Consider the following 16,613-nt stretch of genomic DNA (forward strand, 5'->3'; position numbering starts at 1 on the left):
GGTTAAACGTTGAGTTTTATAAGGGCACCACGGGGTGACCAGCCCCTCCCACCCCCCACCCAGCCCCACCCTCCCCACCCAGCCCCTCCCCACCCTCCCTACCCAGCCCCTCCCCACCCTCCCCTCTCCACCCAGCCCCACCCCTCCCATTTTTTGATGCATGGCGGACGGACACAATAATCCCCTGTGGGTTGGTGGAACCAGGTGGTTCCTACCAGTAACAGTGGGGGCTTGCTTACCTCAATGCTATTCAAGTGCCAGACATTTATATGCGCAAAACTATATAATACAGAACACAACATAATAACGATCGTGATTGTAGAGACTTTAAAGAACAAGATAAATACGCTGACAAGACGTTCTCCTCATTTGACTCTCCCCATAAATTGCTTTTCTTTCACTTTCAAAATTACGTTTAAAAATCCAGAGAAGGCTTACCTTTACAAAGAGGAGAAACGTCCACAAATAATTCCCAACATCTTCAGTACACGTACAACAATGGAACAAGATGATAATAGAACAAAGAAGCGATTTACCTTTTTGTATTTGTTCACATTAATCAAGTAGTTCTGGCGGTGATGGGGTCGAGAAAGCCCCATAAATAATGCACTGCCACAATGCCATTGGGTTGTGTGATAAACACTTTTCTATTGTTCTACATGGAGAGGTGGATTTATGAAGGAGACATTGTCTGCTTGTCTATTTTGCTATAAGTAGTCATGTGCTGAACCCTATCACATATACTGTAAGTAGAAAATATATATGTTCAAAATGTTTAGCGTACTTCCCGACATGCAACAAACTGGGAATTTGCCATGTGGGTACTTTCCAGACTGTACACCATGCAAACGTAAAAAAATACACTTTTTAGGGAGGGGGGGGGGAGCTCAATAATGCATTTATTTTTTGCACAGCAAGTGAACTGTGACGTCAAATCTGTCATGTGACCCGCGCACGTGGAAGCGTAACGCATTGTAGTGTAGTGGTTAGCGCGCTGCGCTACGAACCCGGCGACCCGAGTTCGATTCCCACTCACGGCCACCGCCGGTGATGATTATTTTAACCGGTCCTGGGCCTCCCCTAGGTCGACTCAGCCTCAAACGAGTAAGTGGTGTGGTGTGTGAACATCGCCACTGGGGAGACAAAGGCGGCCAGGCGTCGTGATTCCAAGAATCCAAGTCCTGGGCGAAGCCGGGTAGTAAAGCTAGTCTTTCATATATCTGTCCCTCCACATACAAATAAAAGTATTTTTCAACTTCCTATCAACCACATGGCCTCTGGGAGCAGCATTGGTTCAATACAAGCAAACTCTGGATGAGTATATGTTTTTATAAGCTATTCCAAACTGGGAGGTTAATTGATAACTCATGCTCTGCATTTCTACACACACTATGACAAAGGTGTTGGTGATAACAATGGAACAATGCATTACTTTTTTGTCAGTAATATGATGTCATTAAACGCTAATGGGTATTGAAATATAGAAATTGCTGAGACATACATAATCCAGCAATATGAAACTACAGTACTTCCTACCGAGCATTAGCTGACTGCCAATGTTTGCTATTTCAGTGCACTTACCTGGTCGTGAAAATGGGAGAGTAGTCTGTAATTCAGCAAGCAGGAAACTCATAGATTTGGGAATGCACTTTCCATCCCATTGATTTATGGATACAGGTTAATACGGTTGTATATTATAGAAACTGTAATGCATAATGCATGTGTTATACATATTTAATGGATTTTGGCATTTGTTTTTTTTGTTGTTGCAAGAAACGGTCATATGTTAATGTTTCATGCTTTTACAGTCATTGATCTAATGGCACTGCAAAAGTTTCACTTTGTTGTGAGCCTTCTCCAGTGTTACTGTTGTCCAAGGCATGTGATACAGTCACTGTAAAGAGAGGAGTAGCATTTTGTTGTTGTTAACCTTGATGACAAAATAAGCAGCCAATGTCCCCCCTTGCTTTATCAGAATCTCAAAAAATGTTGTTCCTCCACATTAAAACGTATATTCAGTAAGTTACACAATGCCATCGGCTATGTGGTCTTCTTCGAGTTAATTTGTTCAAAAGCATTGGTTTAATACAAGCAAAACTGTGGGCCGGTTCTGACATCCAGTATGTCATCAGCGGTGTCTTCCAGAAGACTGTATATCCAATGGATACCTAAAAATATTCGGCCTTATGTTTATAGGTAAATACCCTCTCTACTGCATGCGATGTTCCGAGTTCGACAGAACTATTGAATACATTACAGAATCATAACATAATATAATAGTTATTGACATTGTGATTATTATCCAAGGCATATTACACAGTCACTGTTAAGAAAGGCTTTGCATAATAATGTTCTTCACCTTTGATAACAATGGCCATCATACACTTAAAATTATTCTCCAACTAAAATACACTGATTGCACCACAGTATCCGTTATGCCGATTTTGATGTATTGCTCCAAGAGGCATTTAGGTGGTGTTCATCCTTCGTTTACAGCCCTGAGCCAGGGGTGTAAATTCTACGTTCTTGTGACGGGGGCGAGTATATCCATAAGGCAAACCGATTTTTCCAACCCTAGAATGATGGATTGAGTCAACTCCCAAACAGAGATTTGACCTCACAGCCTTCTAATTGCGAGCCACTCACTCTACCACTGAGCTACCTGGCCGGATAGATCATGGAGGATGTAAAAACCTGTAGCGTGTGCTGGATAACTGTAATGGCTCTGTAATAATCTGCGACACAGTGCTGCTAACAGCCTCATGTGGTCCCTGCAGAGGAAACCGCGGGGAGCGGTTGCTAGGATCTGCTCCAGGCGTAGCGTGGCTGACTGTTTTTGTAACGCCACAATGGATTATTTTGAAGCTCGATAGAAGCGAATAAAGCTCTAGAAGCCTTAATGTTATATTGTTGTTGCTGGAGCCTTTTCAATGTATTGCGCATTGAGAGATGCTTAGCTGCCTATGGAATATGTATGCACAAATACTAAAGTAATACTGTACTCACGCTAATTAAATAACGAATAACAAAATATTAAATTGACCAGCTACTTTCACGAAATGCACCTAAGCAGTATGGCCCTGTACAGCATTGTTTTTGAAGGCCATTGCTGTTAATTTGCCACATAACCTGGCCAACACTTGGAAATACTTCCATTGTTTAACTAGTTTGTGTGTGTGTGCACATGGTCAAACCCATGATAGTGGAATGAAACACAGAACCAGATAATTCGAATATTTCACATAAGTGTCACTAGGGCTGGTATAGTTTCTGATCCTGACGTAATAGCAGGTTGTTGTGATATATAATAGAGCCCACTCCCTTGCTATCTAATACAGCTGCAGTGACCATGTTATTGTTGCTATGGAATAGCCCACACACTCATACAGTATATGCAGCCGGTATGTGATGCATATCCAGAAGAGCTCTCAATCATTAATCCGTGCACTGTACAGGATTATATTAAGAGAATAATGCAAGTGATGTGTTCACTGCGGCAAAAATCGGGTATTACAGATGGGATTTATGCGTCCCCGAAAAAGAATTGTGTTTCGATTTAAAGCTTTCGTGACTGCAGGGATTCATCTTCTTGGTTCTTTCGGTAAAGTCACGTAGAAAGTCATCTTCTTGGTATTTCAAGTAAAGTCACGTAGAAAGTCATCTTCTTGGTTCTTTCGGTAAAGTCACGTAGAAAGTCTACGTGACTTTACCGAAAGAACCAAGAAGAATTGTGTTTCTGGACGAGGTTCAACCCCCAGCGACTCTAGATAAACGACCATCATCATGACCATGGGTCAAACCGCTTGCACGCGAGCTGAATTTCATTGCTTCGTCTCTTCGGTGGACGTCCTGCAATTTACTGGACCCACATGGGCATGTGGCACAGCTTCATCCATCCACTGTCGCTGTTGATGGACAACAAGCAGCAGATACATCTTCGACAGAAAATACGCCTTCTTGTTGCTTATTGTTTGCTTTACGATGATCGATTGGCTGGTCACGTGCAGTGGGGTAAAGTGTGGGTACTCCGACCTCTTCGGAGATGTCTGGCCAGCGCTGAAGGGAAGGCGAAATTGCACTCGAGGCAGAGGTCGCAAACGGGTTTTTTTATTCCTTACCCGTACCCGGCCGCACCAGGGTCGCAAACGGGTACCCGTACCCGGCCGTACCCGTACCCTACACGTACCCGGCCGGGTACGGGTATCGGGTACCCGATTGCGACCTCTGGGATGAAGCCATGTTGCAGGCGCGGGTGGGTTGATTCTAGGAACTTGAATTGTGAGAAGAGACAAGACGTTGGGAAATGAGTGACAAACGGTGACTCACCAGTGACTCACGGCCTACCCGTACCCGGCCGCACCAGGGTCGCAAACGGGTACCCGCACCCGTACCCTTCCGACAGCAGTAGCCTGGCAGAAGGGCGAGTAGATTTCGGGCCCACACATTAAAGTTGTTTGCTCACGAGCCGTCATTTGCACCGGAATTCTTTGTTCTGCATACGGCGGTGACTATCGTCTTGCACGATGTATTTACCGCATTGTTAAACCGCGTGCACAGGTTAGCGTTGTCATCAATATTTGAACACCACGCTGCACACCTGCATTCTATTATCAATGAATAAAACATGGTTCAAGTATTGCTCGTCATTTATTCATCGCAATGAACAATATTGGCAATGGCATAAAAATATATATAATGTACCGCCATTGGGCAATCCACTGCTGGATGAAGGCCTCCCCTGTGCCACGTGAATTATGGGTGTTGTTTGACCATACTTCACCACGTTTGGCAGTGCAGGTTTGTAAAGAGAGAGTTTCCCCCAACTGGTTCAGATATTACTCGCTATTGATGTTTTCCAGGGTCGGGATTCAAACAAAGGGAACTGGGTTTTTAGAGAAGTGCACCCAACCAATCGTGCCCGCACCACCCGACCCCGATAATTACCCGGCAAACATGGAATATTGGGCCAACGTTGTGGTTCAACTTTGCCGTAACATTGGACCAACAGGTCTAACCGCATGCCAAATTACTGGGCATGTTTACATAATAGATGCTTCGGGTACCCAAAAATAATGTGTGGGTTTGCCCAAATTAAATCAGGGCCACGAATGCAAATTAGAGCAGTGTGAGGCACGAGTATGTCTGTGGCCAAACCATCTGGAACGTGCCCCATGATCGTGTCATATCTGGGAAGCTAAGCGGGATTCAGCCTGGATAGTGCTTGCATGGGTGACCGTCATCCTCAGCAGAAAGGTGGAGTTAAGAGTCGTTTTGCAGTAGAGGGCAGTGCAATAACATCCATCGTAACTCTTGCCCCCCCCCCCACCAACCTTCGCCAACCTGCACTGACCAGGGTGGTGAAGTATGGCCAGATATCCCTCATGGCCCCGAAGGCGTTAGGGGAGGATGTCGTCCAGCAGGTAATAGCTGGGTAAAACACTAATACACAATTTCAATTTTGACTTAAAACTTTCGTGACTGCAGGAATTAATATTCTTTCGTTCTTTCGGTGAAGTCAGGTAGATAGAAAAAGAATAATAAAATAAAGTGAATAGAAATAAAAATGATAAAAATAAAACACATCCATGTAGACTGTAGCCTGGTTCTTAATCGGAGTGAGTATACTGGCAGTCTATAATGTAAACTGTAGGAATACATTAAACGTGTTTTTTTAAATAACAGCCGTGGCCACGCTTGTCTACAGTAGCGTACAACGTCCATTACAAGGAACTTGAAGTTAATAATACATTTGTAATGACTCCGATGACATGGTAATAAAAAGAGCCACTTTCATTTAAAGACTTCCACAACAAGGAACCCTACTAAAGACTTTACACAATAAGGGACCCAAGGCATCTTCCTCCGAGCGTCCCCACTCCTCGTGCTCTCTCCCCTTATATATACCTTGCCCCCTGCTTTCTCGAACCTTCTTGTCCTCGTTTTTATATTGAACTAATTCGTTCCTTTTAACGGATAATTTATGTTTCCCGTTCAACCTTTATTCTACAATCCCTTTAAAAGTCTGCCCTCCTGACCAATCACCGTCAATGCCTCTTTCTTCCAATCGGAGATTTTTAAATATCAGTTCGGCTGCATATGGCTTGTGGTAATTTTTCGGTCATTGCACATTTGTACTTTATTAATGCATATGATGTACTGTGTTTTTTTATATTAACTCGTAGCCCACCGTCTTTTCGACGTGATATTCTCTCCATCCCTTCAGCCAGCAAAACTTGTTCTAATACAGTAAAAGTATCCGTTGTTTAACGACGTTCGTCCCCAACCCCTGGGTGACCCCCACTCGGGCATCACAAGCCCCAGGGCCCCCCTCCACCCCTACCCGCATATCCCCCCACCCGCACCCCCACCCGCACCCCCTCCTTGTGCGTCCATCCCCGCTAGCGCCCCTCCCCTTTTCTCCATGGCCCCCCACGCACCCCCCACCCACGTATCCCCACGGTGCCCCCCCCCTCCACCGGGCCCCCTACTTATGTGCCGGCCACCCTCGCGCCCCCTCCCCTCTGCACGCTGGGTGGGGCATAGCCAGGCAGCCAGCCAGGCATACAGTCAGCAAAACTTTTGCTAATAGAGTATGATGTTTACATATTTAAACTGTGACTTGCAATCTTTAAATAAATATTTCACGACCACATTTATGTTTTTAGAGATTCAGGAGTTGTTTAAGCAGCGGTTGTCAACCCATGCAGCATGGATACGGTGCAGGAGAATTGTTGAATGTGCGTGGAGGTTAGCACGATGTTGCAATACAGACTGATACAAAACATGAAGCAAATGCCTTTCTAACACTTGACTAGAGGTGTGGACATGTGATATGCCTGTGTACTATGGCCATAGTAACCTAAGCTGTGTGTTTGGGGCTAGAGGATTTCGGTAGGTGCGTGGGAAACATTCGTCTTCATTGCGGGTGAGGGGCACACACCAACAAGGTTGAGAAAAAAAACTGATCTAAAGCGAGCGTACGTTTATTCAATGTGAGCTTTATTATGTATTTCTGCTATGTGTATGCCAGTGCTTAGAACCAAAATTAGCACCGTACATAAACAAAACGTTGTGTACTTATAATAACCTCTGCAGCAATTCCAAAAAGCTATCATGCCTTCTTAACCTGCCTTAAAAGGACATTGTTTGCTGCTTGATCTAATAAGCCCGGATGTAAAGTGGCTCCTTAAGATTCAATGTAAAAAAACATTCCCATCTATGGGTATGGGAATCTGTAACTCTAAGTAGGCCACTCTCATCCCTCTATCAGTCGACTGCAGTGCATTTCCAGAGAGGGTATTTTCACATACTTTACATGCATTTGCATGAGCGTACCGTAATAACTTTTAGAATGCATATTGTGATTTGTTTATTATTTTTTTATATCGACACCAGTTATAACTATGTCGTCTTATCAAATTATCAGCAGCAAGTCAATCCACTACTGGATGAAGCCATCCTCAACTCTGTGTGTTATCTCAAAGTCCTATGATGCTACAAGCCATCTTACTTGTGCACATTAACTAATTCTTCCATCTCATCTGAACGAAAAACTCAACAACACTGCCTTAAAAAAAACATAATAGGCAGCGTTTCAGGCAATGGTTCTTCCTCATCGCACATATACAGAGAGGCCCAGACATATAGAGAGTGGATCATAAGAGTCGGAGACTACACTTAACACCATGGGACCTGATTATAATTAAATATTTTAAATGTTTCTGATGACCAGTTTTTTTATTGGCTATGAATAGTTAACAAATCGTATATATTTGAGGACCAGACACACCCTTCCATTATCAAAGGTATTCTAAATAAACGATATTATAATAACATTAAAATAAAAAAATGTTCTTCAGTGATCGTCTTCTTCGGCTTGATCCTACCTTTAGCTGGCATTCCATCACCAGCCTCAGTCACCGACCGTTATCCTTTATAGCATTGTGTCCTGCTGAAGTGCACTTGTTTTACATAGTATTTTGTTCGTTGTTTGTAGACGACTCTTGTTTCATTCGTACAGCATTCATCTTGAGCTCAGCTTTGCAGTCTTTGAGTTCTTCAATCATTTACTGTTTGTCATTTCCTTATGGTGACAAACAAAGATACAAAAAAAAACCCTTATAGCCTTAGCAGACTGTTGGGGCAAGTGCTGTTAGCGAGCACCTTTGAAGGCCGGCACAGCACACGAGGGGGTGGGTGGCCAGCACCGAGTCGACCTCGGAGAGACCCAAGGACCGGTTCAGATAATCGTCACTGGTGTTGGCCGTGAGTGGGAATAGAACTTGGGTAGTCGGGTTCATAGCGCATCGCGTTAACCACAACACTACCGCTCCCCATTGATATCTCCCTCTTTGAATAGTAGAATTAGTAATAGATTATTTTTACGAATGGGGTAAAATAATATACGTTTTCCATTTAACTAAATTGATCAAGAACTGTAACTACTGTAATTATATAATTTCGGTAAAATCTATGATCGCCAGCATCAGCATTGCTGTTGTTATATCGGCATCATGTTCTAATAGCGGTGAGTAGCATCCAAGAGAATTGGCATGCGCATCGCACAGCTGGTCTCACGGGACAGGAGAGAGTCTGTGCTGTGTCAAGTCAGGAGATCTATGGAATCATTTAACCAGATCTGCCTGGGCTGTACCACTGAGAAAATGGTACGACTTATTTAAATACTAACCGCTTCCGATCGAAGCAATTCTACGGTGAAGTGAAAGACAGGTTGACATTTCATTCTGTATTTATTTTGCTGCTCCTGGCTGTGATTTGTATAACGCTCACACTCGTATGGCTATATAATTACTCGACATTAATTCCTGACTAAGTGACATACCAGCCATGGGAGGGAGGCAGAGGTCTGTATTTTAAATTGCAGTCTGGAAGCCATGGCAACCAATGGAGCACATGATCTGCCTCGAATGGAAAAATATATAAAAATATATTTAGTCATATCTGGGGAATTTATATATGTGGACACGTGATTTTACCGGACCCCAAAAAAAAATCACAAATGCTGGTTAGAAGGCTGAGGGGGAATTCTGTGTGTGATCACCTATTACGGCTGGCCCAGTAGCAGTACATACAAAGCCACATTTGTTTTCCTAGCACTGGTGTTTTTATTTCAGACTTGATCTATGAATGGAGTACACACACACACACATATACACCAAATAACAAACAATATCTTTAGCTCATAATTTTTGAAACCCGTAATTGTCTCGATGTACGTTTGTTAATCCACCGCCGGACGAGGGCCTCACTCACTACACCATGCAGGTAGTAGATAGGCCTCGGTAAGGTACGGTTAAAGGTAAAAACAACGAGCCTACCTTTACCCTACCTTTTACCTAACCACAATACAATCACTCTACCCTTACCTTTTACCCTTTAGCAAGGTAAGGTAAAAGGTCAAAAGCAACGAGCCTACCTTTACCCTACCTTTTACCCTTACCGAATACAAATTACCCGATTGTAGGGTAATTACTGGGGTACTACACATGAAAAAGGTTTATAACAGGTAAATGCTAGGTAGAGCGCTTTATTCATCTATATATAAGGGAAATTTGTGAATGTGTGTCTGTTCGAAATGTTTAGCATACTTCCCAATATGCAACAAACTTGAAATTTGGCGTGTGGGCAGCTTCCAGACTGTACACAATGCAAAAAGTATAAAAATAGACTTTTGTATTTTGGGGGGGGGGGCGCAATAATGGATATATTTAGCACGGCAAGTGAACGGTGATGTCACATCTGTGATGTCACCCGCATGCGGCAGCGTCACGCAGTGTGCCTGCTGACGTCACACATCCCCCCCACCCTCCGCGTAGGCCGTATATTAAGACAAGAATCCAAGCATCGGGTGAAGCCGGGTAGTAGAGCTAGTTTAGAATACTCTCAATGATTCCAATTTTAAATGGAGGCCACGGACTGCGCCACGGAGCTTTTAGTGAGCGGTAAACAAGGTGTTTACGGTAAACAAGGTATTTACTGTGTAATACTTCGCGCTACCTTTACCCTACCCTTTACCTTACCCCTTGGCATGTCGACACGTTTATCCTTTACCTTTACTCTTTTACCCGGTAAAAAGGGTCCATTACCTTTCCGTGCCGAGGCCTAGTAGTAGATTACTTGACCATATTTCACCATGCTGGTCAGTGCGGTTTGGTGATGGTAGGGGGGAGTGCAGAACCATGAATTTAGCTGCACTGCCCTTTACTGGAGACAACACCTATTACGCCTTTTTTTGTGGTCGCCCACTCTGGCACTATCCAGGCTCAACACTGCTTAGCTTCTGAGCAAGGCTGGATTATGGACCGGGCCAGTGGGGCCAGTGCCCCAGGGCCTCTGACTGCCAGGGGGCCTCCAAGCCTCAGGCCGCGTGCGGTGCGTGGCCCAAGACTTCCAAAGGAAGTTGAACGCCAGGGCCCTCAGTGCGCACAGCGCAAGTTGACCATTAGGCGCCTGGGTGGTTAGAGCGTGAGCTCGCCACTAGAGCCCCCCAGACCCCTCAGTGCTTACAATGTGAGGGCCCCCAGACCCCTTGGTGTTGCAAACGTGAGCTGACCACTACTGCCCCAAAGACCCCTCAGCGCCTACGGTGTGAGGGCCCCCAGGCCCCTTAGCGTTTAGAGAGTGAGCTGCCCACTAGGGCGCCTAGGCCCCTGGGGCTTAAAGCGTGATCTGACCATTAGGGCGCCTAGGCCCCTCGGCACCTACAATGTGAGGGTCCCTGGGCCCCTCGGTGCATACATCGAGCGTAACACCTGGGCTCTTTGGTACATACAGTGCATGCTTAAAACGAGAGCCTCTCGGAGAGTGCAGTCCTTCTGTACAATATGCTGTGACATACTTTTATATAAGCGCACAACTTTATCCATCTGTGATGAACGCTGCACTTTCCATCGTTTTCATGCAGGGGCCCTGCAACTTACACGCCCCCTGCATGAACGACGGAGGCGCGGGGACAGACGTTCGATTACGTTGGAATCGATCTGCAGACGGCGGTATTCTCGCAAGGCCAGCTCTGTCGCCTTATCTCGATCCTGCAATCCCAAACAGGTGAAAGTCCGCATCAAACCGAACCCCCAGTAAGGCCATATACTTAACGACGAGAGAAAATTCACACGAAATGTCCTGTTCAATTAAGTCTTCCAGATGTAAAATGATATAAGCTTTTAATGAAGAAATAAAATGATCTAATTCAAAGCATAACACAATTAAAAGATGTTTCATTTTAAAAATTCAAAACGGAGCATCGGGTGCTTGCGTGAATGCATCATTCGTGTGCAATTTTTTCGTGACTTTCCTGGCTGAAGGCCATAAATGGTTGTGAGGGGCGCAGCATAACAGGGCAGTTTGAAGGGCGTCATAGTATGGCAAGCCGTTCATTATTTGACTTACCGTAACTAGCTATCCCTTTATCTTAGCTGCCCTTACAACCAAATTAGCTGCACTAAAATGACAGCTAGTGAGACCGAGGGCTCGTCGTTGACAAATCAATTATAAAAAATACACCGTGGTTTTGTGAAACATTGAAAAATATGACAAAAGCTATATTTTCTCAAACACTAACGCACATATAAGAGACCCAATCCATATTTAAAGATTAAGGAAACCCCCATTCATTTTTTCCATAGACCGTCTGTTATTAGATCCACGGAAGTAGATAATGCTAGCGTTGACATGCAGTCATATGACAATGCAAGCAACATGTCAGGAAATACAATGGGCTACAGGCCCACCTGAAACAAAAAAAAGCATCTGATAGAGTATGTGCCTTACGCAGCGCATTCACTTAACTTAGTTGGTGTTAACACCTTCGACGGCAGTAGCCCAGAGGCTGACGAGTTTTTTAACATGATGCAGTCACTGTACACATTTTTCTCTTCATCCACACACAGATGGGGGAAAGTCTTTCGGAAGAAAGATGTCAGACTGATATTAAAATCGCTGTCCAGTATTCGGTGAAGTGCTCGGGCAAAGTCAACCAAGGCACTGTGGAGAAATTACACCCACATTAGAGAGGCCTTCGGTGGTGTGTGCAATGATGATGAGAAAATAGATACTCGAATTGAGGCCGCTAGACTTTGTGCTAAATTGGACACCTTAGAGATGATGTTCATGGCACATTTCTGGGACGTCATACTTGACCAGTTCCACGCTACAAGCATGCACAAGCATGCACAAGCATGCACCTACAGAAAAGTGACATTGACATATCTGTAGCAGCACAGCTTTTGTCTTCGTTGAGGGCATTTGTGGTGGGACAGCGAGACCAGTTTGAGACTTTTGAAAGGGCAGCCTTAAATAGAACAGGTGTCTCTCAGTCATACAAGCATGATATTCAGCGAAAGAGGAAACGCAAAACATTTGCAGATGAGAGCTCAGAGCCAGTTGTGACACTTGAGGGGAGGGAGAAGTTCAAAATAGAAACATTTTATGTGGTCATTGATAAGCTAGTGGCATGCCTTGAACATCGCTTGGACGCTTACAAGCGTTTGACCAGTCTATTTGGAGTTCTGTTTATGTCAGATCAGGTGTCTAACAGTGATGTCATAGTGGAAAAGGTAAATGCACTCTCCGCTGCATATCCATCAGACCTGGACATGAACTTTGCCAACGAACTCATCCAATTCAAGTCCTTCATGTCTGATTCTGAGGGTGAGAAGTGCCCAACTAAATAGCTTGAGACGTTGCAGGCACCTAATCTGCAGTCAGTGTTCCCCAATGTTTTCGTGGCACTTAGGATTTTTATAATTTTGCCAGTGATAAACTGCCAGGGTGAGCGGACATTTTCCCTTTTCGGCAGAATAAAAAATGAGCTGTGGAGTAGCATGTACCAAACACATCTCGGCTCATTGTCACTTATGTTAATAGAGTCAGACCTTGTCAGACAACTAGATTTTGACGATCTAGTGGATGATTTTGCGAGGAGGAAGGCAAGAAAGACACCAATATAGGAAAGCGGGGGGTGGGGGGGGGCTCCAAAAGACATGTGCCCAGGGGCCTCACGGGATCATCATCCGGCCCTGCTTCCGAGAGCTAACACGATTGTTATATTCAGTGATTTTTACTAAAGGCTTCTGTTAATAGTGGTATAAAATGTGATTAATACTTAATTTGTGAAACAGCGCAAGGGTTAGGAAAGCCATAGTGAAACGATCCATGTGATTGTGATCAACTTGTATGATAGTATGTGCTGCAATTATAATATATTTTTTGACAAATCTCACTGTACCTAGGGCCTACGACTACTAAAGGACCTACGAATTTTTTTTTACCATGTGTTTTTGTTTATATGTTTATAACAAGGATAGACAGTATATATACAAAGAGGCAGTCATGTCAATCTTTTTTTTTACAAGGTGAGAGAAACTAACACTGTAGATTAACTTTAAAGATTTTTTTAATTGCAAAATTACCAACAAGTACGTCAAATGGTGTTTTTAACACAATCTCATTCTTAATAGAGTAGCGCAAGGGAAGACAAGTGTTGTTGTCCTATGGTTGGTCGGAGACAGTTTTTTTTTGCTTTAGTTTAGAAAAAGAACCCTCCCTTTCACAATTCGTTCCCAAGATAGCACGATACATCCTTAGAGCAATGTAAACATTCAGAAAGCTGCTAATCTGTCACTATTATTTTTATCTGCATACAAATGCAGGAAGAACAGGAATTAATTGGTGAATTATTTTTCAAGAGCTGCTGTATATTCAGCAACCAAAGCATTGGCCAGGATAACAATTTATACTGTGGATCGTGATCTATCTACAAGGAAACTGAATCCATCATTCAATCTGGCATATGCATTTTGCCGTTTTCCATCTCCAAATCTGCAGTGACTTCTGTCCAGAGTGCAGGATCGCTGGCAGGCCTACTAGTAAAGTCAGCATCTGATGTTAGCTTTGGAGTCTCTGATTATGTCACCACATCATCTGCTTCCAAAGGGGCATAAACCTGTTTCTTCACTTGATCTACCCTCTATGTGCGAATGAGATTCTGCTTCAAGAACAATATGTTCACAAGTTTCACTAATCATGATCCAACTGTATAATTAATAGTGATGATTCCATTGGAGGTTTTGCACTACCACTCTTCACTTTCTTGTTCATGAACTTCAGAATAGATCTCTTGATGTATTTCAATGCTTCATCCTTTTTTCGTGACTGCAAAACCTAAGAATATGAATCCTTGCAGTCACGAAAGCTTCAAATCTAGAATGAATACCCTCTACGGGGAGGAATTTCACCTATAATTTTTTACCTATGTGACTTTACCGAAAAAAACCTAAGAATATAAATCCTTGCAGTCACGAAAGCTTCAAATCTAGAATTTATACCCTCTACGGGGAGGAATTTCACCTATAATTTTTACCTACGTGACTTTACCAAAAAAACCTAAGAATATGAATATTAGCCTAAAATAGCAGCCAAGTAGCACTTGTCCCTGCCACTTCTGAAATGATAATAAGGTAAACTGGCAGAATGGCAACTTATTTTTCTATGCAATAATTTTTACTAAATTGTGTATTTTATAAAAGTGTAGTGCTCGACTTGATACGACAGCTTCTTGCTTTTCTCTCTCACCTTATTTCGCTAATACCGATCAACATTCCTGCAGCTAACACCAATCAACATTCCTCCTGCGCGCTCGCCGCTCGCTGCGTTCCGCCGACCTCGCTCGCTCCGCGTCTCTCCTCCGTCGACTCTCCTCTCCACTCTCTCCGTCACAGTTCAGCCGCTCTTTATCGGCTCCCCCGTCACACTCAGCCGTGTCTATATCAGCTTCTCCGTCACACTCCAGCCGCGTTCTGCTGGCATCTCCATCGCTACCTTGTACTTCTCCACTGCTACCCTATACTTCTCCACTGCTACCCTACACTTCTCCACTGCTACCCGATACTTCTCCACTGCTACCCGATACTTCTCCACTGCTACCCGATACTTCTCCACTGCTACCCGATACTTCTCCACTGCTACCCGATACTTCTCCACTGCTACCCGATACTTCTCCACTGCTACCCGATACTTCTCCACTGCTACCCGATACTTCTCCACTGCTACCCTACACTTCTCCACTGCTTCTGGCTCCGCTGCTTCGGCTCCAACATCCTTCTTCTCTTTCCAGGCGCGAACTTCATCTGCTCCAAAAACCCCTCTCTTTATCCCGGAGCCAATTAATCTCTAATTAATCTCCAATTAATCGGTGGCATCCCCCGCGACGCCACTCGCCCCCAGCCCCTGCTGGCACCTGCCCCGTTTTCCAGACAACACGGCGCCACTTAGCGACAACAACAACTTCCCGGCCAATCAGCGCCCTGCGTCCTTAATCGCCCCTTACCACCTGTTACTGTCCTGGCACCACATTTGGACAATAACAACTCCCAGCAAATCCGGGCCCTGTGTCCTTAATTGCCCCCTACCCATCTCTGACCTCATGCCTAACGACAACAACAGCCTCGACCTCGTTTGCTCCCACTGTACCCTGCGCGAGTACACCCACTCACGCGTGGGGCGCGTATTTCAGGCACTACAAAAACACTAATTACAAAAAAAATAATTATTTTGGCACTTAATTTGTTTGGCTGCTCGTAGCAATTTCTTTGCAGTGGTAACAAGTCGTTGACTTGATGTAAGTGAGGCATACTTATAACAAACAAATCTTCAAGCTTAAACGAAAGTAAAGCAACATGGCACTCGTCCTGTAAGAACATTGAATTTGTTATCGATGAAAATGAACGGCATCCTTTTAAAGCTGCATCATCCGATATGATAATCATAGTAAAAAATTGTTGATGACATGTTCACTTACAATATTTTAGGTAATTTAAAATTAAATATGCTTATCTGTGGCACACAATTAGGGCATAGACTAAATAATTTACGTATCAGCAGTAACAACATCTGTCCAGCGGCTGGACGAAGTACACATGAAATAAGCGGAGTGACAGTGGCGGTAGTAACACGGGGCAGCGGCAGTAACAACTGTTCAAAGTTATCACTGAAGGCTTAGGAAACAGAAGTGCCTAGGGCCTACAAGCACCTTAATCCGGCCCTGTAATTAGCAGTGCACTCTTGCACACTTACAAAAGTTACATTTTACAAGGGTACCTTTGAAGCATAGCATTTGCTACAAATGTCACGTACACTATGTGCGTGAAAATAATAATTGTGAAGCAGATAATAGTTCCTATAAATTTAAATGTATACTGACATTTATACAATACTCTGAGAATTTCCTTTGACAATTTTGTGCTTGTACTTGTTGTGCTTGTACTCAGGGATGAGGCCACATGCGGTGGGGTAAAGTGTCCTCACACCTCTCCCAGGATGTCTGGTCAGCCGAGAAGAGTTGGCCAAAACACCCTCTAAGACGTTTTTTTTAGAGCTCCCTCTAGAGGGGGCCCTTCTGCCAGCAGTGGCATGAGCAGAACATTGCAGGGCTACACCTGTATTTAAGGAAATATTATTCGTGTTTAGGGTATTTGCATTGCAATCACTCACATCTCCATTCACAACTACAGTTGGAAAATTCTGACCCTTATGATTTTAATCAGGCTCATGTAACTCACACGAATTCCGTTCAGTGGCTACGGCTAAACTTTCCA

The 16,613-nt window shown here is 44.0% G+C and overlaps 1 protein-coding gene across 3 annotated transcripts in view; it reads left to right on the forward strand.

The window, feature by feature from the left end:
- B3GNT2 (UDP-GlcNAc:betaGal beta-1,3-N-acetylglucosaminyltransferase 2) overlaps positions 1-16,613 on the forward strand; it is a 74,101-nt gene that overhangs the window by 15,633 nt on the left and 41,855 nt on the right. The window contains exon 1 of one of the 3 annotated variants that reach the window (XM_061559125.1): positions 10,937-11,067. The exons of the other annotated variants lie outside the window; for them this stretch is intronic. Within the exon in view, the coding sequence (XP_061415109.1) occupies positions 10,952-11,067 (116 nt within the window). The 5' untranslated portion in view covers positions 10,937-10,951. Of the gene's footprint in view, positions 1-10,936; positions 11,068-16,613 lie in introns of those variants that run through there. 3 annotated transcript variants of the gene reach the window in all.

This window comes from Lethenteron reissneri, chromosome 25 (genome assembly GCF_015708825.2).
Source record: "Lethenteron reissneri isolate LAM-NWPU_2019-01 chromosome 25, ASM1570882v1, whole genome shotgun sequence".
Classification (NCBI taxonomy): Eukaryota; Metazoa; Chordata; class Hyperoartia; order Petromyzontiformes; family Petromyzontidae; genus Lethenteron; species Lethenteron reissneri.